This window comes from Gopherus flavomarginatus, chromosome 20 (genome assembly GCF_025201925.1).
Source record: "Gopherus flavomarginatus isolate rGopFla2 chromosome 20, rGopFla2.mat.asm, whole genome shotgun sequence".
NCBI classification, from domain to species: domain Eukaryota; kingdom Metazoa; phylum Chordata; order Testudines; family Testudinidae; genus Gopherus; species Gopherus flavomarginatus.
Genome location: NC_066636.1, coordinates 18767617 through 18791937, shown reverse-complemented (window position 1 = coordinate 18791937; position 24321 = coordinate 18767617). Strand labels below are relative to the sequence as shown.

The following is a 24321-nucleotide window of genomic DNA, read 5'->3' as shown; positions in this document are numbered from 1 at the left end:
TCTTGTGGAGGTGGAGGTATTACATTGGCATAGTGGGTGACTTACATCGTTGGGAGGGACATCGTAGTACAGACACAGAGTTAGGACTACCTAAGCTGCCTTATATCGACCTAACTCTGTAGTACAGACCAAGCCTAAGACTCTGACTGCCAGAAGCTGGGACTGGATGCCAGGGGATAGATTACTGAAGATCTGCCGTCCTATTTATTCTCTCTGGAGCATCTGGCTCCAGCCACTGTCAGAAGACAAGACTCTGGGCTAGACAGACCACTGGTCTAACTCAGTATGGTCGGTCTTATGTTCTTAAGGTCAGACGCGTGCACAATGAGTTATTACAGGTGCTGTAATTTCCAGGCACTGAAGACATCTGAGCCTGCCTTAAAGTCCTTTAAAAGTAACACTGCCCTTGTTTTCAAAATATATTAAAGCTTACGGGGACAGAATCTCAACCTGTGCTCTACTGCTGGAACTTTAATTTATACACTGCATAGAATAATGGGGTCTGAAGTTTTAATCTGCACATTAACAGTGTCTTGTGGAAAGTGACATTGCTAAGGTCTCTCTCCATTGACAGCGTAAGTATTTAAGCACTCAAAGAGGCTGTGCTATAGCATCTCATATATGCTTTATGTACCATGCAACCCACACCGCTCTCAGGTCTTTTTTTTTTTTTACTCTGTTACTCAATGTGGTGCAAGACTCATATGCATCACCTTTAAATGTGATCACTGCAGATTACCTGCATCGGCTCCTCACGAAGCTGAGTCTATTCATGGAGGCTGGATCCACTGAGCTGTTGCCACACCTGGAGCAGTCAAGAGGGGGAAAAAAAGGTGTAAACCCCAATGGTAAAGACTGCAAATAAGACACTTTGCCCCTTTATTCAAGATTCCACAATGCTTCACAAACATGAATTGAGCCCTGGTCTACACTACAAACTTATGTCAGTATAACGATGTCATTCAGGAGTGAGACAAATCCACACTCCTGAGCAATACCATTACATCGCCTGAATTTTCGGTGTAGACAGTGCTATGTCGATGGGAGAAGCCAACATCGCTACCGCCTCTTGGGGGTAACTAGCCCTACTTTACTGAAGCAGAGGGCTAGGTGACTTGCCCAAGGTCAGAGCAAGTCAATGGCAGAGCTGGAACAGACTCGGAGTCCTTGAGCTGCCTGTGGTTACATTTCTGAGAGCTGTACCATCCCCTTAACGCAGAGTGGGAAAAGTAAGTCTGTCTTAGAGCTGAACCCCATTAGGAAATCAGGTTTTACAGAGCCACCTTCCACTTCATCGAACCTAAGAAGGCTGAAAGAGACAGAGAAAAGCTTAACTGCTCTGATATTGGTTAAGCAGCCAGTTCGCAGGTTTAGCCATGGGCTCATGCAACCAGATCATCTACCAGAGTCCCCGTATTACCTCATTCGACATATGAAGGATCTCCTTGAGCCCATGCACATTCTCATGGATTGTTGGCCTTCCTTCTTGACTGTCCCAGTCTTTAGATCAAGGATTCGGCCTGAGGGGGGAGGAAAAAGACAAGCAAAGTGACGCTGCTCTGCAGGACAACTTCTGGGATCATCACTCAGTATCACCAGGATACACCAGACAGAATACGGGTACCACTTAATTTTCTAAGCAGCAGCTACTACATAAGCAGCTTTAAAATAGGACACAGCAGTGCATAAATCCCACATGACACTGAAACTAAAGACTGGCTCTTGATCTGGGTCTTCCTACAGAAGCTGGTCCCCTGCTCCAGAGGCTGACAGCATTACGGTCAGCTCTGATGCTAGAGGGGTAAAAGGAAAGACTTCAAAGCTAAACGGCTTGAGCATATCCAGGCACATTGTTTAAGGGTTCCTTGGCAGCCCATCCACTTGTCAGATAGAAAGGTAGTGTCTGTCTCATGTCCATGCATATTTGAGGATGGAGTGAGAGATGCAATGCTTTAACAGGGATGTAGTAGCGTGCCCCTCCCAGTAACAGACTTAGCGCCGTGAACAAGAAGAACAATGGAAATTCAGCCTATATGCATCTTCTGATGCATCCTCAGGATCTTTGTTAGAGGCCCAGGGTGGTCTGTTCCTCTTATTAGGAATACGAACGATCCAGTTCTAGCCTCATAGGACCATCCACATGCCAGGCCAACAGGTGCACTACAAATTCTGGGAATCATCGGCAGGGCACAGTTTCCACAGCAGGCTGCTTTACCTGTCAGAGCATTCTCCGAGGTGGAGAGTTGCTCCCTCAGTTTGTCCACATCGTCAGGATGCACCTGGTCGTACAGGGTGCTGCTAAACCATTCGGACTGTGGCTGGTTCAGGACGGGAGTCACCGAGTCCGAGACATATACCACCCTTCCGGTCTCACAAGACACTATGAACAGAAAGCCATCGGCTGCTTCTAGAATCAAGTGTTTGAGTTCCTGCATACAGAATAGACATGATCTTAACCCAGTGACGAGACAGTCATCACCCACCAGCTACCTTCAAGCTCTTAGGTCCCCCCCACGTTAATCGCCCTCTGGCTGAGCTACACATTGAGCTCTTTCAGTCTTTCCTTAGAAGCAAAATCAGCAGAGACCTGATCAGTGAGAAATGAGGGTTTGTAGGTGCCATCAGTGGAAGTGTTGCCAGTGCCCCGCAAAGACTTCATGTGAGACACAGCCATACGCAAGATAGTCAGCTTGTCAGGCTTGCGAGCCAGGGCGCTGCAGGTGGGCACCATGTCTGACAGCTCCGTGATGTAGGCGGTCATCTTGTTCCTACGCCTCCGCTCTATCTCGCTGTGATTCTCCCTGGGAAAGCGGATGGGGAGAGGTTACAAGAGCCAAACGGCTCAGCTCTTTTGCCACGTCCACCCTTCCTGGGTTCCCGCCAGGCCGGCGCGCAAAACAAAAAGATGGGCCAGGGTCGTCAGAAGGGCTGCAAAAGCCTCCCATGCTGGGCATGCATGAAAGAACATGGGAAAAACAAGTGCAAGGGAGAGAAGCTAGAGCCAGGACATCTTTGCCAAACACAAGAGCATCTTGCGCTAAATTATATTTATTGAAGAAGTCTCGAAGGACACCAAGTTAGGGCTCAGCTACTTCAACACGGGAAGCCCTCTACAGCTGATCGAGACCACAGTTCTGCAGAAAACCACTAACCTACAACAGCAATAGAGGTTTCCTCACAGTTACTGTGGTGATGCTCCTTTGAAATAAGTAAACTCTACAGACCTGATTCTGTTACACTAAAGCACCTTTTACGCCATGCTGGGGACACAAGAAGGCTGTAGAGTGGTTGTAAATGTAATTTCTGTCCACTGCTGGAGTTTCTATATACAACCATTAGGGACTATGGCTTGCTAATTTCATCTCTAGTATAAAACAAAGTGAACTCTACAAGCAGCCCAATGTCCTTACCTGTGAGAGACATACCTGTACCTCGTGTCCCACCACATTACCACTGGTGCAGAGGTACAGATTCCTAGAGATACATTAGAACTAAGGTTCCTTGATTTGATCCCACTAGTGGGTTTAACATGCCTGTCTCAGCAATTCGTCTGCTCCTGGGGAACATTCCCTATTGGCACCCCCAGGATAGAGGCTAGCATGTGTTCACATGTTGCATTTATGGATCAAGTGCAATTTAGTTGGGTTATGAAGGTGTATTTTTCAAACCAGAAGATAATGCCAGGTTTCCTATAGGAAAGATTGATTAGAGGTGCAAACAGAGTGGATCAGATGCAAGGAATCACACGATGGGAGATGAAACTGGATGGATGACAGCAAGTGGAAGAAACGGTAAAAAAAATGAACTAAATACGATAGATGAAAAAGGGAAAACTTTAAAAAAAATGAAGTCTCATCTATTAGGCTTATGCAGTTTTTAATGGGGACTTCTTTATGCTGAAGGGAGAATGGCGTTTGGCACAGTGCTTTGAATATCCCATTCATCTTTAATTTAGCTTTCCATTGTTGCAACAAAAATTTACCTGCCCAGACATGTGTTACTCACCTACCCTGTCGGGATAATGGGGAAATCAATCAATGCTATTTTACTTGCCCCATTGCAAAAACCTCTTCCCAAAAGAAGGATTTTGCAAGGCAGCCGTAACGAGAGATCGTGGGGTCGCTGCTTAATTGAAGAAGAACGAGGACTCCTGGAAGTACTGCATTCTACTGTCTACACAAGCAGCTAAAAAGTCCCTCGTCCGCCAGACACACACTTAGGGGTCTTCCTTTAAGCCACTGACCATCTTTTTCTTATCTGGTCAGAAATATTTCAACTCTGAAATGCTGCATTTCCAGAAAGTGTCTCTGTTTCTTAGATAGAATGTAATAAGCCAACGAGAACCTTGTCAGATTCTAAACACACAAACCCACGTAATGATTCTGTGAATTACTTAAGGAGTGACTTTTCAATAACACATTAAAAAACAAACAAAAAACCTTCCTCTTTTACAGCACCGTGCCCATTCTGTTTGGCCATACACCAAACCAGTATTTGGCATAGTACTGCGTTAAGAAAAAGTCTGTCCAATACAAATGTGATATCTATTTATACCGTGGTAAAAGGCACCATCGCAATGGGGCAGGAGCTTACAAACTGGGTATTCCGGCACCTAGCCTCTCTCAGTCTAGCAGAAGAGAGGTTTTACTTGCCAAGGCTGAAGTTAGCAGAGCTACAGTAATCTGTGAAAGCGCTGGCCCAGCCACACTCTGCCCTGCAATCTTCCTGCTGTCTGGGTTTGGATGCAAACCAATTCTTTTGAGGGTATTCCTGCAAGATGTTCTCACAAGGAGAATACAGCTTGAAGTTTTACTATCACACAGATTTCCAGAAGTTTGTCCAGTTTCAAGTCCTTTATTGCAGCAGATAAGGGAAAAAAAAGGTGGAGATGCCTGCAGAAACATCAAGGAGAGGAAGTACTCTGCTTTGCCATGCTTGAAATCTCCATTCTCCTACCTACCTGGCAAGTCTTTCCTTATCCGCTGAACTCTGCTCATCATCAGACCTAAAAATAAAATTAGTGAACTAAGCTAAAATGGAAAAAAGTTTAAAGAAATGAAAAAATGGGAAGATGTATTAGGAAACCAAACCTGCAGATACATCTGTTCTGTAATAAGACAGATCACAAAACAAAGACGTCATTAAACGTATTCTGTTATACACTTATCTAGCATCTTCTATCAAAGTGTCTCAAAGCGCTCTGAAAACATCAAACAAGCCTATAAGGTAGGCAAGTGTCAGATTCATTTTTACAGATGGGTAAACCGAGGCACACAAATAATTTTGCAGAAGGTCAGTAGCAGTGCTGGAAAAAGCCCCCAGAAGTCCTGACTCTCAGTCACATTAAAATACACTTACCTCCCTAAATAACGAGAAGGAAGGTATTTTTAATCAATATAAACAGCCTGTTGATTCGTAGTGTTAACATACTAGTGAGTTAGACAAAAGACACTCAGACTTCGCATACAAGGACACCCACAAATGCCAAGAGAGTCAGAGACCAACACACAAGTGCCCTTTATAACACTGTAAAATACACAGACACCACGTGATGAGACGGAGTTGGCATACATTTGAGACAACCACATTATGCATGAGTGGTGAAACCACAAAGGTATTGTGCAAGCCATCTAAACAAGGAGCCTACAGAAACCTTATAATCACACCCCCACGTTTGCTCGTATAGCATTGTTACAGAAAAATATTGGGGGTAAGGGGGAGAGAGACTTTCAAAAGTTTGCTGGTATTTTTTCCAAACCTCCCTGTCCTTCAAATCAGGTTGCTTTAGGTACCACATCATGATTCAAAAGCTACATTTGTAAGTTTTCAGATACTAAATGTTCTCTATAAATCAGGGAGCTACAATTTTATGTTTAGTCTCCCACTGTTTGCCAGGCATAAAAAAAGCACGCTCTTCAAAATAGAGTTAGGATTCATGGAGTGGAGCATAAGTTTCTAGCACTGGCCAACTGTGATATACTGGCCCTTAAAACCGTTATTAGTCCTGTACTGAATAGCTGATGTTTGACTTTAGAGCCCTGGTTTACTCAATACATATTTTGAGGAAAAAGAGGGGGAGCAGGGGAAGAAAAAGAGACTCTCAGCTGGTAAATTGTGGCCATATGAAAGATGCTCAGAGGTCCCAGTAGAGATGGATTAATGGGCAAAATAGGTGCAATTTAATTCCATGGATACAAAGGACTTTTGTCCCTGGGTATCACAATCGAATGTGTTGTATAAATATATATTTTATCCAACCCCAATCTTTACTGCATTCATCATTCCACCAGCAGTGAAAGTTTCCAATTCTACACACTGATAAAGAGTAATCATACAGCAGCAACGTATGGAGGTTTTTAACGTCAGACTTGACAAAGCCCTGGCTGGGATGATTTAGTTGAGAATTGGTCCTGCTTTGAGCAGGCGGTTGGACTAGATGACCTCCTGAGGTCCCTTCCAACCCTGATACAGGTCTGTCTTATCTTACTGGGATTCCGTTCCGCAGTTAGCGCGTAAAGCGAAAATCGCGTATAGTCAAAATTACACTGAGTGTAATGGTGGCAGAATCGCCCACACTACAGAAACAGTGTTTAAATTGTTATTTTTCTTTTTTGTTGTTTTTGCCAACCGCGTAAAGCTGAAATCGCGCATGTTAAATGCGCCTAAGATACGACAGACCTGTATTCTACCAATTAATGCCCACATATTTGCAGTACTATTCTACACTTGAAGTAACTTGCTATCTTGCTGGCTGCCTTACAGTCAACACATACAGGAGAGAATGTATCCACTTACATCACTAAGGAACAGACACTAAGTGCTGAAGATATGCAGAATGATGTTGGACACGGTGGTCCTGCACATTAGCAGCTCAATGCCCCCGCTGTTTCATTTGTTTAATTTTTTAACCACAAGAGTGGAGGTTAAAGGCAGCAGCTGTTTGTTTTAACCTGGGTAATTATAAGGTCCATCGCTGCTAACATTTGTAGCTATGTATGCCAAGATAAGGAGAACCTGATCTCATACTTCAAGGCATAAGTTGATCACATGCAGAGGGTCAAGATGAATTTCCACACAACCTCACGTGCAACACTGCACCACTGGCTTGGAGTATTATAGAGTTAACTCAACTCCTCGGAAGGGTCAGGGACTGAAACAGTATATCCAAGTCGAGAGCTAACGGTCCGACCCTGTAGAGCAGTCCTAGGATATCACATCACATGATACCAAGAGAACCTATGCTACATAATGCATCGATAATGTTAAAAGAATCTGCCTTTTTTTATTATATTTAAGTTTCTTCAAAAGCCACCAAGGCCATACTTACACTAGGGAAAGAAGTCTTCTTCACACAGGTTAGCCAGTGCAGGTTGGTTAATGTGAACTGAAGAGAACTGGCAATTAACTCAAAGTACAAAAGCCTAGTGAAGTTGGGCCCATAGTGTTATCTTGTAGATGTATGTACTGCCCCTAACAGACCTGAAGAGGTTGGTTTTGAGAGTTCGCTCTCTGTGCTGCGATTTTTGTTGTTAAGAAGGTTACAGCTCCAGTGCAAACCCACAGAAACAAGGAGTTAGGAAAGAAACCTGGAAATGCAGAGCTGCTGTAACAATAGAACTCGAGCACAGGAACACTATAGCTTACCCAAGGAGCAACCCCACACACACCATTTTTAATCTTTTTCCCTTTCAGAGGCCCAACGCTGGCGCACACAGAGTCCTTCTGCCTGAGAAGGGCTCCCTACGGAAGGGTCAGTACCATTCCTGCCTCCTCTGCACCCCCAAACCTCAAGATCCACGACCCACTACGCTGCAAGGCCCTTTGCCCACAGCATTTTAGTGAATGGAAGTTCTTTATAAACACAAGTAACATCCTTTGCTTTCTCTCCTGAGGAATACTAGCAGTTCTGACATTGAGTAAGGGACATAATTTATACCCAGAGATGAGCCTCATGCTCTAAAGTCTGTATTTTAACTCCACCAAGCTCAGGAGCATATCGATCTAGAGCATTCATTGGTTCTAGCTGCATGATTTAGCTGCTTAATACAAGTCATTGCATGCACTGATGCTAATGCTTTAGAGCTGCTTATTTTGGCTAAGAGTTTAGCAAAATCAGAAGACAAAATGGACTCTCACAATGAAGATGTGGACTGGAGACAGCATTCAGAACATACATAACACAAACGTTTGGCAACATTACAAACTCACAGTAAAAAAACATATAAATTAAACATTTCAAATCAGCTTAAATTAGCTTCACTCTAGCTCTGCGGTGCCCCTTCAATGCACCCAAGGCAACCAGAGAAATACAACAGTGCCAGCGCCCAGTTCTGGATGGTACAGAGAGCTTCCTGCAAAGCGTTCAATGCCCTCAGCTCCCACTGACTTCAGCTGTGCTTGAGGAAAGTGCTACAGCACCAACATTATCAGGCACTTCCCTCAAACTTCAAGGTCAAAGAGTTCTAATAATGCTATTGTATTATCTGGTCTGTAAAAAAACCCAACTCATTTATCCACACCGCTTTGGCAGAATTCCTTTACAAAATACACAAGTAGGCAACACGCAGGAGGCATACTACAGGTAGAAAAGGAAACACTCTACAAGTACAGTTCATTACAAGCATGCGGCACACTTGTATTTTTATAAGATCTGGGGGCTCCTAATCGACAGCTGAACAAGGAGAAGCATCGCAAAAAAGTCACACTGAATTAGTTTGATACTTTACAATCAAGCTGCTCTAAAGCAATTTTGCAGGATTTTTAGCTTCCCTCGTGCAAGATGTAGGCTTTCCTCAGGAAAAAAAACACAAAAAATGAGAAGGGTGATGAACATGCACGACCAGGAAGGAGAGGTGCCCCAGATGTAAGCAGTAGGACTTTGTGGGTTTTATGGATTCTTACCTGGCAAATCTCTCTTTATCATTTGGGATCTGATCATCATCACATCTAGGAGGGGAAGAAAGGAAAAAAATGTTTTAAAATACTCACACGTCATTCCTTTTCATCAATAAAGTAACAAGCTGATTAAATTGTGTGGGAGAGCCACACACTGAACAAAATACACCAGTTATGTAGAATACAAGTTACAACCTGACATAGTGAAGTCATAGCTTTGTTTCCCATTCTCAAGTGCTTAGAGATTAATAAGCCTATTAGTTACATTTCTTCCATATGACACATAAGAGCGATCTCATACCAAGATCACCTCTCATTGCCTCAATGTCGTAAGTAAAATGGCTTAAATTACGCTCTGAAGATGCCATTTTTCCCATAGCCTCACCCATTCAATGACTTAGAATTCAGTAGATAAATCCTACATTCACTACAAAAATAAAGAAGCCGGAACCACTGTCATGCTCATTAGCCATTCCAAAGCTTGAATGGCATTAAATTGCATAGCAAAATGCCATGCAGCCTGGGAAAAACTGACAAATTGACATATGGATTGCGAGCTTCATTAGACTCAGACTCTAAGGCCAAAAGGGAACGTCATAATCATCTCGCCTGATCTCCTGCACATTGCAAGTCACAGAAACTCACCCACCCACTCCTGTGGTAGGCCCATAGCCTCAAGCTGAGTAAATCTAGATCCGAGGACTTCAGTAAAAGACTTAAAATGACAGAGAATCTACCTCTTACTCTAGTTCAAACCAGCAAGCAACCCGTGACCAGTGCAGCAAAGGAAGATGAAAAAATCCCCCTGAGTCGCTGCCAATCTGATCTCAGGAGAAAATTCCTTCCCGACCCCAAATATGGCAGTCAGTTAGACCCTGACCATGTGGGCAAGACCCACAGGACATACACTTGGGAAAGAATTCTCTGTAGTAACTTAGAGCCCTCACCTTCTAGTGTTCCATCTCTGGCCATTGAAGATACTTGCTAATAGCAGTCGCGGATGGGCCATCTACCATTGTAGGCACCCCTCATAAACGTTAGGGTTTTTTACCCCTATGTCTCCCCTTCGAAGGCAGCTCCAGAACTTCACTCCTCTGATGGTTAGAAACCTTGAGCTAATGTCAAGCCTAAAGTTAGCCAGTTTATAGCCATTTGTTCTTGTGCCAACATTGGCCCTTAACTTAAATAACTCCTCTCCCTCCCTGGTGTTTACCCCTCAGATGTATTTAAAGAGAGCAATCATATCTCCCCCAAACCCTTCACCTTGTTAGGCTAAACAAGAAAAGTTGCTTAAGTCTCCTCTCTTCAGGTAGGTTCTCCATTCCTCTGATCATGCAGAGAAGGGCTACAGGTTCCAGTTCGAATTCATGTTCCTTAAACATGGAAGACCAGAATAGCACGGTGTTCCAGAAGAGGTCTCACCACTGCCTTGTATGATGGCAATAACGCTTCCCCATATCTACTGGAAATACCTCGTCTAATGCATCCTACGACTGCATTAGAGTTGTCTAAATCAAAAAAACGATCCATGTAACTACAGATTAATTACATGAGCTCTTCATGACTTCCCAATCTTCCATATGCATTATGATAAATAGGGACGTTTGCAGCCACTGGGAGTTCTCAGCTGTAGGGGGCTGCTGTAAGCTAACCTAGAGCCTCCGTACAATAGATGGAATGGCAAATTGCTAGGACAGTAATGGAAACTCAGCTCATTAGCAAAAGGGTTTGACCTTGTTATAGGAGAAACATGCTGTTAGGCTGGACTTGTATTCTCAAAGGACACATTGAACAGCTGCTTAACTCGCCTTTGAAAGATCTAAAAGGAGTTAAATCACATTTGCTTTCCTCCATTAGCCACTTTGTTACACTAGCAGGGATGTTTCTGCGGCACCATACTTAATCTTAACAACTGAAATAACCGAGTGATGTATTACTCTATAGCGAGCACCTGTCTTGTCTTGGCTCATCAAGACACCACTAGCAGACATTTTTGGTTTAGGCATTCTAACAGGAATTCTCCAACACAGAGGGCAGCAACAGAACACATGACAGGACGCTATCTGGTCTGCCCTGTCGGAAAGCTACCCGAATACCACTGCATGGTGTGAATGAACACACCAGTCTAGTTTCCAGACAGTTAACGCTGTCTCTTTGGCTCACTCCAGTGGGTTTAGATATGACAGCATACTGGGATGCAGGATGACACATACTGTTCTGAGATTTCTCTCTAGCGCTTTAGCACATCAGGGATATGTGAATAGAAAAATTTTTATCTGAGTCTCCTTGCTTTGATTAGCTGACCCTAAATGCTGAGCATCTGTGTTCTCCCCACCCCTATCCAACAGACCTTGTGTTACTGCAGATCATCCCCCTGCCTAAGGAGGGCTGCTGTGTGTTCCTCTAGAGAGGGCAAACCCTACTCCCACTAGTGCTGGGAGGGAAGCCCTCCCCGTGCGGAGGTTGTTTTCACCCCATGTTTTACCATAAGTTTTGTATATTTTAGCAAGCATATGAATGGAAAGAGCCACCTCACCTGAGGAATTTGCTCCCTTCTTCTTCATCATCATCATCATCATCAAAATCGAGACTGAAAAACAGAAGCGGGAGAAGCAACCATTACCAGAGAGCTTCTCCTTTCAAGCTGGTTATCTACTGTCAGCCCTGCAACTTGCACCTTGGAAAGATGCAGAATTTGTTTGAAGCTAATATTAAAAACAACCCCACACATGACAGTAATACTGAGAAGAGCCAGGAAATTCTAATAGGGGGCTTCCCATATGCACTTGTCAGAAATGGAGTGTGCAACAGTGCGGAAGGCCATTTGGCATGAGATCACCTTCGCCATGCGTTAACCTCGGTTACTAAGTATTGTGGGTGATTCAGAACAGCGAGTGATCTGATATAGCAGATTCACCTCTACCCCAATAGAACGCCCTCCTCGGGAGCCAAAAAATCTTATCGCATTATAGGTGAACCGCATTATATCGAACTTGCTTTGATCCGCCAAGGCACGCAGCCCTGCCCCCTCGGAGCGCTGCTTTACCGTGTTATATCCAAATTTGTGTTATATTTGGTCGCGTTATATCAGGGTAGAGGTGTAGCTCCCTGCACTCCCCACACCCTGATCTGATCCAAGTGGCAGTTTCCAACTGGAGAATTTGGTTTTCGCAACTTTAAAAGAGTCACCTTTCCTTTAGTTTAAAAAAAGAAAACAAAATAAAAAAGTTAGTGACGTCTGAACTGCCCAGTGACATTTTCAGCGACATTAGATGGAATCACTGCAGTAGACAAGGGCCACCATTTTTATTGTGACCACCTTCTGTATGCATGGGAGGGGGGAAAAAAAAGAGTTATCACTTTGCTTCGTTTCAATTTGGAACCTGGCATACAGAACCAGCTCAGCTGCATACGAGTCTGTAAGTAAAATGCAAGGAACAAGTACGATGCAGAGTGGGAGGGACATATGCTGGAGCAGCGAGCAAAGCTGGTGGAGGAATGTTTTAGTCAGCTTGAAAATAAGAGGATTTTACCAGCAATGGGCATTTTAAGAGAAACTATTCAAGTGTGCTTTCCCTGTCACTTCAACTTGCAAAGGTATTTTAGCAAAATAAAACTGCAGTGCAAGCACTACTGCTATCATAAAGCTCTCCCTACAGAGTCTCAGCAGAAAGGCGTTGCAGGAGCATTACTGATCCACTGGCATTCTCCATCCCTTCCCACAGTCACAGCTTCTGCACCAGCAGAAGTGTTTTCTCCTTTGCAGCTACCATATTTTGGAGCAGACTCCTTATATCTGTGCTTCAGTGACCCCCCCCGCCGTCACTGCCAGCCTTGGATGAAGACATCTTCTCTCTTTTGTCCTGAAACTCAACTTCTTGTGACTGCACCCTTTAACTCTAATCGTGTTAACTTGGAGGCATTTGGGGATATGGTTTGCATAAAAGACAAGACTGAGCGTCTGTCTACACAACTGACGTTTAAGCGCAACGTGGCTGTGTAGTCACGGCTCCTCTCCCAGCACTGAAAAAAAACCCACCCACCCCTGCGAGGGGAATAGCTCCCAGCACTGTCTACACTGCCATTTTACAGCGCTGAAACTTTCTTTGCTCAGGGGGGTAACCCCACCGCTCCCAGCGATGCAAGTTCCAGTGCTGTAAAATGGCAGTGTAGACAAGGCCTAAACAGAAGTCAAAGGGTAGCTGAAGCGACAGAGGAATAGTTAAATCCTTTCAAAGGGAAGGACGTTTCCTCATTACAAGGCTGATCACTCCTTGCTAGCTTACACAAATTGCTCTGCAAGGAAGCAGACACTGTCTCAAGGAGCTTACTGTGTTTTTAGTGATTACAACTTACCCTGGTCGTCTCTTGTTTGTCCTCTGGACAATGGCTACTCCAGCCTGTGTACCGGGTCCAGGGTTCCCAGAAGCAACTGCTGCACTCAAAGAGGGAACATCCGATGCCATTTCTGAGCAGGAAAGAAAAAGCAATTATGCCAAGTCCCACTAGGTTTCAGATTTTGAAGCACGTTATCCATCAGAAACGATTAAATCTGAGCCCCAATGCAGTTAAGTCCATAATGTATTTAAATGGGTAGACTTTATACAATGTGCAAGTCGGATTCTCATCGAGCTCTCCTCTTCAGAGCCTGTATTAAGGATCTAAGCACATGCTGTTTTCATAAGATCAAAAGACCAGATCATCAAACTCAAAGATGTTCTCCTTTTAAGGAGGAGGAGGAGCTTGGTGTGGTCATGGATGGAAGCGGAGACTGTCTCAAATACTAGTTGGCCCCACTCTGGTATGCAGAAGGGAGAGGGAAGGAAAGCTGTGAGCTACTAAAATGATTAATACAATTGGGAAAGAATCAAACTCATGTTGGAGCTGGCACTAGGAAGTACATTTTCATGCATTTTTCTTATGGACGCTACTTAATAAGGGTGTTGGGCAGCCAACTAATGTTTGTAGAACCCTTTTGAAAACTACAGATGAAACATGGTAGAAGAGTGGAGTTTTATTATGTAAGTAACTGTGCTGAACTGGACCAGGGAGACATCCTGAAACCATACAATCTCAGAGAGGCTGAGGATTGAAACACCGGTCACCACTCTTGTTCATTACCTATCCTCAACAACATGGAACAGCAGCAGCTATGGTCACTACCAATCTGGGCTGGATTCAGACTGGTGATCGAGTCAGAAAGATCTGTCTGTCCTTTACAAAGTGATCTAATCCCTGCTTCCTTCTACACTTCCAGAACAACTTCACACTGAGGAATTACGCTGAAACTCAAAGCTAAACAGCACTGACTCCATCTGACCACAAATATATTAACCATGTGCCTCCATCAAATGGCAGAACAATTGAGGAGAAAGCATACTTGACATAGCAGCATTGTCCCCGTTTTTGGTGCCACAACAATTAACCCAAGATATTTCCTTTTATAGAAAGTGCATAGTATAAGTAAGTTCTTATTAAGGAAAGACTAAGGTTTTTGCTGCAAACCCTCTAAGCCGAAGTAAAGATTCTAACCCGGAGCAACTTGGGAGCACAAGAAAAGAGCCAGATTTTAAAAATGCACGTTAGAATTCAAAGCCAGTTGAATTATTCACATTTTGTATTGAGCTGAGTTAATTAAATTTAATGAGATGTTTCCTGCCCCTTTCTAACATATTCATAGTTCATTCTCCAAGTAAGAATTGTGTCTAACCATATAAATCTCTAAATGAATATGTTAATCACATTACTTGCTTTAAAAAGTCAGTAACTGCAGTGCCTGCATGGTACAATGTTTCAATAAAATAGACCAGAGGGAAAAAACGAGATTTGGGAATACCAAATCTCTGATAAGTTTGTGGTTTTGAGAGAGAAGGACATTCACAATAATAGCATAATGGAAAAAGCATCTACTCATTGTAACAAAGGATCCAACCTGCCTACTGCCCACCATTTGAAGGATTATTGAATCAAATGTCAGCATGGGATGAGTTCGTGGTTTGTGTTTTTGTTTTTAGACTGAAAGCTTTATGGTAAGATGCAAATCACACAAACCTCACCCAGAAACAGTTCTTTGGCTAAACAAGGCATAAGTTACTCCTCCTATTTAGGACCATCTTTGGAACAAAAAAATCGTTTGCATGTTATTTAATTGGGATAAGCTACATTAGGTTAGAACACAGAAGGGAACCAGAAGAGAGAGAAGAACCGTGTGAGGAAATGATCATGATCTTCAGAGATTGTGGAACTTGATACTGAAATAAAACTTCTATAAAAGGTTCCACACCTGAAATACAAGATGCTCAAAATGGTAACGTGAAAGATTTAAGACATGAATACAACAATTCTTACCTGAAAACAACCTGAAACCTATCGGCAAAGAGCTTTCAAGTTCTTCATTCACAGTTCAAACTATGGGGCCAAGCCTATTAAATGTCAACAGCTTTCAACTCTCATACGAGTGGAGGGTTCTCAGTTACTTGCAAGCTCAGGCACTGAGTTTGAAAGCAGTCTGTGCACTGGCACTAAGCAGGATTTCCCTGGCCCTCAAAGAGGATGGCTCTGTGCCCTAAGCTATTTTATAGATGGGCTCAGAAGGATTAGATTTTTAAATCAGTAAATGTCAATTTCACTATACACATGCAAACCAACAAAAAAATATTTCCATTAAAATTTACAGATAGGCAGAATGAGAAAATTGCTGCTTGAGAAATAGAATACCATTTATTTAAATATTTTGGATGTTTTCTACATTTTCAAATATATCGATTTCAATTACAACACAGAATACAAAGTGTACAGTGCTCACTCTATATTTTTATTACAAATATATGCACTGTAAAAAATAGCATTTTTCAGTTCCCCCATTAGAAGTACTGTAGTGCAATCTCTCTATCATGAAAGTTGAACTTACAAATGGAGGATTCTCTGCACCTTGAGGTCTTTAAACCACGATTTGATGACTTTAATAATTCAGACATAGGTTAGTGATTTGTTACTGGGTGGGTTAGATTCTGTGGCCTGCGTTGTGCAGGAGGTCAGACTAGATGATCAGAATGACCCCTTCTGACCTTAAAGTCTATGAGAACTTTAGCATTTGATTTCAGCTGTTTACTTCGTATATTTTGACATATGATGTTGACAATTTATAATGCAATGGCTCTAAAACTAACGTTTTGAATCTAAGTCTACTGTCACTAAATAGTTATTTTACAACTCCCCTGACAATCTCCTGCAACAGTGAAAACTTAAATTGGAAAAAAACAAAAACAAAAAAGCTTAAAAAACCCATTGATATCCACTGAAATTATAAAAAAAAACAAACAAACAATCAATCATCACCTCTAATTCTGCCAAGCTTATTTATGGAGCACATAGTATGCTTTGTCAAACGGCTAACACCACTGTTCAGACTGGCCTGCTCTACACAGAAATTATGCAAGTGCATTGCTAGCAAGAAAAGTGTTGGCGTACCGTTCTAGTTAGCATGGTTTGAATTGCAGTGTACGAAGGGCACTAGACAGGTATTTATCTTTCACATTTCTATAATGTGTCACCAACCTCTAGGTTCACTTATAACCAAGCTCACGCAACTGTTAACCCCGTGTTAGACAAAGCAACCAAAGTTGGTAGCTGTTCGCTCCAACTAAAAATCCCACTGAACTCGCCAACTACAGCCTGGGCAAACTGAGCCTTGCAGCATGTCCTGAGGGTGAAAAAACACTTCAGCCTCATCAGGCCGGCTGGGATAGGAGAGACAGAGGCTGTGTAGTCCAGTGGATAGAACACTGGACTGGAACTCACAAGAGACCCAGCTGAAATTAATGGGAGTTTTGTCACTGAAGCCAATGGGGCCAGGATTTCATTCCGGGAACTATTCCTGGCTCTGTCACACCTCCTCTCTGTTTCTCCATTTTCCTTCCCACTTTCTCTTGCCTATTTAGACTGTAGGCTCTCTGGGGCAGGGGACTGTCTTACTAGGAACTTGTACAGTGCCTAGCACAGTGGGACCCAGATCTCAATTAGAGCCTCTATGTGCTACTGCAATACAAATAAAGTAGTGAGTCTCTGGCAGCTTACAGTACTACAAATACTGCAGTCAGCATCATTTTTTGTTCTCTTGCTGCAATTATACTACACAGCATAACACACACTATACTGTACAAATTTTCATATCACTATAGATCATTACAATAATTGCATTAGCTAGCCAAGAGTACTGTAATCAAGACATCTTGTCATGAACCATAAAATCCATCCATTCGGAGTAAAATGAACAGCACTCAGCCACATATCAATCAAGAAACATATACTAGATCTATTGGGCGTGAAATATGAATTATCTATTCCACGACTAGACTACTTTTGGGGGATTTTTAAAGCCATTTTGTGAGAAAAATCACTCCTCACACAACAAAAAGAAATAGGCTAACTATTGTCATTGTTAATAGTCGGAAACATTTTTTGTTATGCATCTGTGCAATAATTCAAGTGATCTGATTTCAAAGAGATTAAAGCCTAATACTCCAAAGCATTTTTAAACAGTACCTGAAGTTCTCCCCAAACATTTCACCAAAATACACTGCCAGCCTGCATTAGTCTCTTTTGCATCCCCAACTTGAGTTTGGTTCATACCGCTGCATAATATCACAGCAAGGCTATGCCAGTTTGCAGAATTTACCAGCAGTGACGGCTCTGTAGAATAACTATTGAGCTTGGCAATTAGCAGAGCCATTATTCTCAGCCTTATCAACAGCATGGGAATTCTGATATAAATAAATACTTTACTATAGCAACAGAAGAGGATATTTCATTTTTTTTTAACTGACGGCTTACTAAAAGCCCCAAAACTTTGTCAGCATGAAAACCCCATTCTGCAGATCAATTCAATATGGCAAAGGAGATTAAGGGCAAAGGGCAGTTAGGTTCTTACCTACGTTCCCTGTCAAACTTGTATGGATATTTTAAAAATAAAACCCATTCAAAGAATTTTCCCACAAAGTGGTGAGTTCCCGGTGCGTCTGGAAAGACCTGGAGCTTCCAAGCCCTAAAAAACATCCTTCCCCTACCTCCTTTCTGGTGACTAGACCACCTATTGCTGCATAAGGCTCTTAAATGTTTTAATTGCCTAAATGTGTGGGGAACACAACAGTTCTGAAACTGATTTAGGTTGTTTGTTTTTTTAAATACATAGCCTCTCCTGTCTCTAGAGATCTAAAGCCTATGGCACTCAGAGATATTGTTTTGAAGTTGCTTCATTTGTTTAGTAAACCTAATCCTCGGTTTAAGGGTAATTTAATCTGTTTAGAAGAAATCTCGAAGGAGGAGTTTGCCTTTTGTCTAGACTTGTGTATATGTGGCTGCTCAAGGAGTTGTTGGTTTATGGTGCATGTAATTTTTTCCTGTTTAAACTGTGATATTTGCATTTCTGGAGTTCCTGAAACTGACTATGTCACTGTTCTATTAAGACGGGATGAACTTCCAGTTAAAGACAGAGGAAGGAAATGACCGTATATTTTTAAGACTGATTTACGAGCAAAATAGCAATTTTTAATTAATTTATTTTAAACAGACATCAGAAAAGAGCTTTCTTAATGTTCACTGCATTTCCAAGGGCCACTGCCAGAACTGCTCTTTTAGCTCTCAGGGCTTCAGGGTTTTTTGTTTGTTTGTTTTTAAAAAACAGATGCACCATGTGAATTTGCGCAAGTCACTTTATCCCTTGCCTTTCCCTATCTGTAAAAACTGGAACTGCATTGCACACTTGCCTACCTCAGGGGACAGAAAACTCAGTCTGTAGAGTGCCTTGAGATCAGAGGGTAGAAAGTGCTACAGAAGGACAAGGCCCATATTTAAGCGTTAAAGGGATAAAAAGGAGAGGGCTGTGGAAAATCCATTTGTGTTCCCTTCACTCGGGAGGGGGGAACCATCTTTCAAAATTGTGTTAAAAATATGAGAACTTTTGTCATCTGGAAATATTTATATGATCATAAATCCCTTTCAAATGTTAAACAAACATCAGGCGCCAGTCTTTTTTCCAATCTTAATCTGAATACAAATTTTATACTGAAATTAGAAGGGAAGTGATGAGACCAAGGCTTGTGGTGCCTTAGGGAACATTAAAGTTATAAAACTATCCAAGAGCCTAGAGGTGAAGGGAAATGGCTGGAGAGACTGAAAAGAAGGACATGACCATTGATCCCACCCACTAGCCAAGAGAAAAATGGTGGAGTTATGAACTGTTCAGGATGTTGCTAACCTAGAAATGACTGAAATGAAAGTTGGGCATCCCACTGGATTCTTCATCTTTTTCAGTCTTCAGCATTGACTTCATTAAGTAGTTTCTTATTCTCACTGTATTAAATGTGGAAGCTGCTAACCAATACAGCAAACTAAAAATTAGTGCTTACCAAATGGCGGTGTATGAAGTTTTGACTAAAGCTGCCTACAGATGAAGTAGTAGAAAACAAGCATTTGAATGGTCTGAAGTAACAGATCAACTGACGCAACAATAGCATTATTCTACTGAAGTAAACTGTAAACACTGTCAGGAGTTAAGCAGGAAGACAGGAAAGAGTCATGTTCTTAAGTGTGAAGAAACCAACTTTCTGCAAGATCAAATGCGTCATTGAGAGAAACTTGTCTGTTGAAGTGAAAAAGACAAATCTTCCATGACCCTGCAAACAGGATCTGTTTTACATTATCGTCATCACAGAAACATAGCCAGAATGATAAGATGTAAGTCTTTGTTCCAAGCCTTTCCAGCAGCTCCATACAGAAGCAATACGTGTTTGCCTTCAACACCCATTATATCAAATGAACACCACCAAACCAGGACCACAAAAGAACAAAACAAAAATCAAACGATTCAGAGAAGCTATCAATCTTTTGCATTTCTAACCAATACGACTGACTGCAAATATAAAACACCATAACTTCCATCCAGAACAGGAAGAGGCTGAAACATAACTGATGGAACGTGACCTTCAGTTCCTTCCTTCTCTTCTAGCATTTAAAATTGAATATCCAGATTTGCACATCAATTCTGTTTGTGAAGGAGGATGCCTCAACTGGTGGCATCAAAATGGTGGAATACCACAGAAGTAAAAACTTGAAAGACAGAATGCCTGAATTCAGAGTTGTGTACTTTAAGAGATCTGCTCTTGTCAGTTTAGCCAGCTTAGTATCAGTTTTGCATATTTTAGCACAAGACTTATTTGACTGAAACTTGACAATAGGCTAGGTATGGAAACAGCAAGGAAGTTTACAAAAAAGCTGATCAGTATCAGCTACAACAGAGCAGCTACAACAGAGTAGTATGTTTAGCTAGTTATAAGACTTGATTATTGCATTCTTCTATTTCACTCACAGAACTGCAAGCTTTACTGTTTGAACAGTGTGCCTGACTTTACTGGTTTGCATAACTAAGTTTAAGAAGGAAATTGCATACTGGTGTTGTTTCATTTAAATAAAGCCAAAGTTAATAGGTTCCCCCTGTTTAGGAAAGGTAGGAAAGAAATCACAGCAAACCTGAACCTAAGTAATTGGCAAAAAAAACTGATTACCCTTAAAAGTTACAAGTTTTCCAAATGTTTTGGTCACCTTTAGTATCTCAGGTATATTAAAAAACAGAGCATATTTTTAATAAATAAAAAAGCTGTGCATTTATTATGAGTCAGGATACAGTTTACACTTTAGGAGGCTCCTAGGAAAAGAAAGTGACATTAACAAGAATCCAACAACAAATAAACCTTGTACCTTTCACTTCACTGCCAATATTTAAAAAGCAGATATGCACAACAGGGAATGGAGGTTCATAACAAAACTAGAAAGTCAAATATTTGTCCTATCGACCTTAACAGTGTTCCCATAATCCAAATAGATATTACACTTGTAGACTGATTTGAGTAAAGCAGGCCTCATTGCACACTTCCATCTGAAAGGCATTTTTTCCTTTCACTATTCCCTTTTATTCTCCGGATGTTATTCCGCCATTCCAATTAAAAATCTTACCAACAAGCAAAATCTGCCATTAAAAATTATCCTTAAAATACTATGTAATTCTCTTCAGCCGTTTAAATCCTTCTTCCATTAAGCAATGAAACTTTAAGCTATGGGGGAGCCATAGATTAACTGCTGGAGGACTGAGGGGTGGAAAGATATGGTGCTTTAAGGAGAAATTTAAAATGTGAGAAGTACTTTTTTTAAAATGAAAAGGGGTGCTTCATCTGTAGTCCACTCAGCAATATGTTATTGCTTGCTGCTTAGATTGAAACATAAGCACTTATGAACAGCAAGGCTAATGTGAAAATAGAGTTAAGCCCAGAAACCTGCAGTGAATGTTTCCACTAAACAGGCTTGGGACTCGACACTGCAAGCTGTTTGGCACAAACATATCCAGCACCTGCAGAAAGTGAAGCCAGTGAGCGTCCACAAGGGCACAGTGGTCTTCCTGTGCAGAACTTAAGGATCTGGGCCTAACGCTGAAGTTTCTATGCTTTTAACAAGTTGTAAATTGCAACATATTTTGTGACCAGTTTTACCCATCACCACACTCACAGCCTCCTTAATAGGAGGACATTGAGTTAAGCCCAGAAATATGCAGTGATTCACTTGAACTTTGCAGTCCATTTTTTAAGACCAAAGGGAGGAAAAAAAGGGGGGGGGGTCAATGCTTGCAAGGACAGCGGCTGACAAATAAATTATCTTACAATCATTATCCTTGTGTATATAATGAATGCTTACCTAGAGAGCAAATAATTTTTCCTGTTTAGAGAACCAAGCTATTATTGCTCTGCTTGTCAAACTGCAGCCATGCAGTTATAAACATTAACCACGGATGGAAAACTTGTTCCTGACATGTGAATTTAGCAATGTTTAAAGAGTGCCTCTATAATGCTAAATATCATGCAACTCAGCAGGATGAAGTTGCATAAACATTTTGTCATGTGTGAACAATACAAAACACTCATTTGAGTATTTCCTTTGTAGTTCAAAGAAACGTAATTGTGTTACAAAGTCTGGTTTACAAAATGTTTTTTCTCTAGCTTTACCGCACCAAGCAATAATTGCTGAGGATTTAACTACATCTCTTTTGCTCATGAAATTGCAAGAGAAAACAATATTCAATACTAAAATACAACAACACTCTAAGCAGACAAGAAAGGAGCAGACAAGAAAGGTCTTAATAAGGCCCCAATCCTGCAAATATGTACATGCTTAACTTTTTACTACTTTGAGGAGTCTCACTGATGAGTTAAGCACATGGGTAAGTATTTGCAGGATCGGGGTCTAAGTTTCAATCTCAGTTGCCATATTCTGACAGAATGGCAACACAAGCCTCAATGACTCAATAATGGGGAACTCTAGCTTTAGGTGGTTGTAAAATTTCATTTCTTTGTATGCGAAACCACAACCACGTATTTCTAGACGTCAGCGCTGCACCCTCACCTCAAGATCACCACAAGCTAAAGACCAAAGACGATTTCTTAATCTTGAAAGCCACAAAAGGTTACTATACCCAAGTAGTGTTTAGTTGGGATGAAAATGTCATCCTTCAAAATTTTATTGAACAGTACTAGATGAACCTGAACTCTGGCAGCCCGAGATCCCTAATCAGCCTCAAGCCACAAATGAGAATACACAAAAACACCACAATTCAAAGGAACACAAGCAGAAGCCCAAAATTCAAATCTGAGTTACAGCATTGTAAATCAACAATAACTTCACTGACATCAAGGAACTTATACCAGATACACCAATACAAATGAGATAAGAATTTAGCCAGAAATCTACAAGGTATGAAAGATTCAGTTTTAAATCAGAAAGTATCAGAAGTACCAGATTTCTCCCTACACCCAGACAAAAAGAGCTCCTGTTGTAAATCAGAGTTTACAAAGAGAGAAAGTTAGAAGCTGACTACACACTCCAAACTCATGCCCTTGTGTGCTGTCAGGTTTGCCTGTCAATCAGTTTAGAAATGATGAAATGGGATGTTGTTTTTATTGATATGAATTACAATGTGCAAAGTCCATACATTTTGAGCAATTAGCAATAGTAAAGTTTGTTTCTTGCTAAGGCAAAAACAAGTCAACGTACAACATAAAAGATCTGGAAATAACACCCCAATATTAGCCATTTAAAAAAAATCACAAAAATAAGAATTCTCTGGAGTGCCCCGACAGCATGACAACCAGTCATGATTTTACAGAGGCTGGGAAAGAGACATAGGTGCCAAGCATACTGTCTGCACTGTATACAGATGTGGACCTTGAAAGGAAGCAGGGTATAACTGAGGCACATGCTAGCCAGCAACACAACCCAACTAGGTGCACAAAACTGAAGTGCAGAAGGAAAAAAATATGGGAGGATTCATTGGGGTGAGGGGAGTTCAGCCCCACCTCATGTATTCCCCATTAAAGGCCCCAGCTAAGCCTTTCCCCCCCAGCTTAAATATGAGGGGGACCCACACCAATCCCAACTTTGAGGCCTAGAGTTTCTAACCTCCACCCCCTTGAGTTCAGACCATACATCCCTGGCACCCCCCCTCCAGTCCAGGTCACCCCTCCCCAGCTTTCCTTCCCCCAGCGCCCCCTTCCAGGTCACCCCTCCCCCAGCCTCGCTTCCCCTCCCCTCCAAGGCACCCCACCCCTAGCCTCCCCTCCCCTTCCAGGTCACCCCTCCCCCAGCCTCGCTTCCCCTCCCCTACAAGGCACCCCCACCAGCCTCCCCTACCCTTCCAGGTCACCCCTCCCCCAGCCTCCCCTCCCCTTCCAGGTCACCTCTCCCCCAGCCTCCCCTCCCCTTCCAGGTCACCTCTCCCCCAGCCTCGCTTCCCCTCCCCTCCAAGGCACCCCACCCCCAGCCTCCCCTCCCCAGCTTTCCCTCCCCAGACCCCCCCCCTTCCAGGTCACCCCTCCCCCAGCCTCCCCTCCCCTTCCAGGTCACCTCTCCCCCAGCCTCCCCTCCCCTTCCAGGTCACCTCTCCCCCAGCCTCGCTTCCCCTCCCCTCCAAGGCACCCCACCCCCAGCCTCCCCTCCCCAGCTTTCCCTCCCCAGACCCCCCCCTTCCAGGTCACCCCTCCCCCAGCCTCGCCTCCCCTCCCCCAGGCCCCCTCTCCAAGGCACCCCACCCCCAGCCTCCCCTCCCTCCAAGGCACCCCTCCCCTCTCCCCAGACCCCCCCTCAAGTCACCCCTCCCCCAAGCCTTGCCCACTAGGTCCCCCATCAGTCCCCCCGCCAGGCCCATCTCACATCCATTCCCCTCCCCCTCAACGCCACCCCAGCCCCTGAGGGTCCCCGGCGCCCTTGCCACGCGCGGGCGGGCGGGCCCTGCACTCACCCGGGTTGGCGGCGGCTGCCATGGCCCCGGGACCGCCCCCCCAGCTCGCTCGCTCAGTCCCACTGCCACTTCCAAGATGGCGGCGCAGC

The 24321-nt window shown here is 42.9% G+C and overlaps 1 protein-coding gene across 5 annotated transcripts in view; it reads right to left on the bottom strand.

The window, feature by feature from the left end:
- Positions 1–24321, bottom strand: part of ARNT (aryl hydrocarbon receptor nuclear translocator) — a 42244-nt gene extending 17923 nt beyond the window's left edge. For 2 of the 5 annotated variants that reach the window (XM_050931063.1, XM_050931068.1), the window contains exons 1-9: positions 24233–24321; positions 13252–13363; positions 11432–11485; positions 8902–8946; positions 4961–5005; positions 2588–2801; positions 2216–2429; positions 1421–1520; positions 740–805 (exon numbers count right to left, since the gene is read on the bottom strand). In XM_050931063.1, coding sequence (XP_050787020.1) covers positions 740–805; positions 1421–1520; positions 2216–2429; positions 2588–2801; positions 4961–5005; positions 8902–8946; positions 11432–11485; positions 13252–13363; positions 24233–24254 — 872 coding nt within the window. In that variant the 5' untranslated portion in view covers positions 24255–24321. Of the gene's footprint in view, positions 1–739; positions 806–1420; positions 1521–2215; positions 2430–2587; positions 2802–4960; positions 5006–8901; positions 8947–9842; positions 10011–11431; positions 11486–13251; positions 13364–24232 lie in introns of those variants that run through there. The other 3 variants (XM_050931065.1, XM_050931066.1, XM_050931067.1) reach the window with 3 other exon arrangements.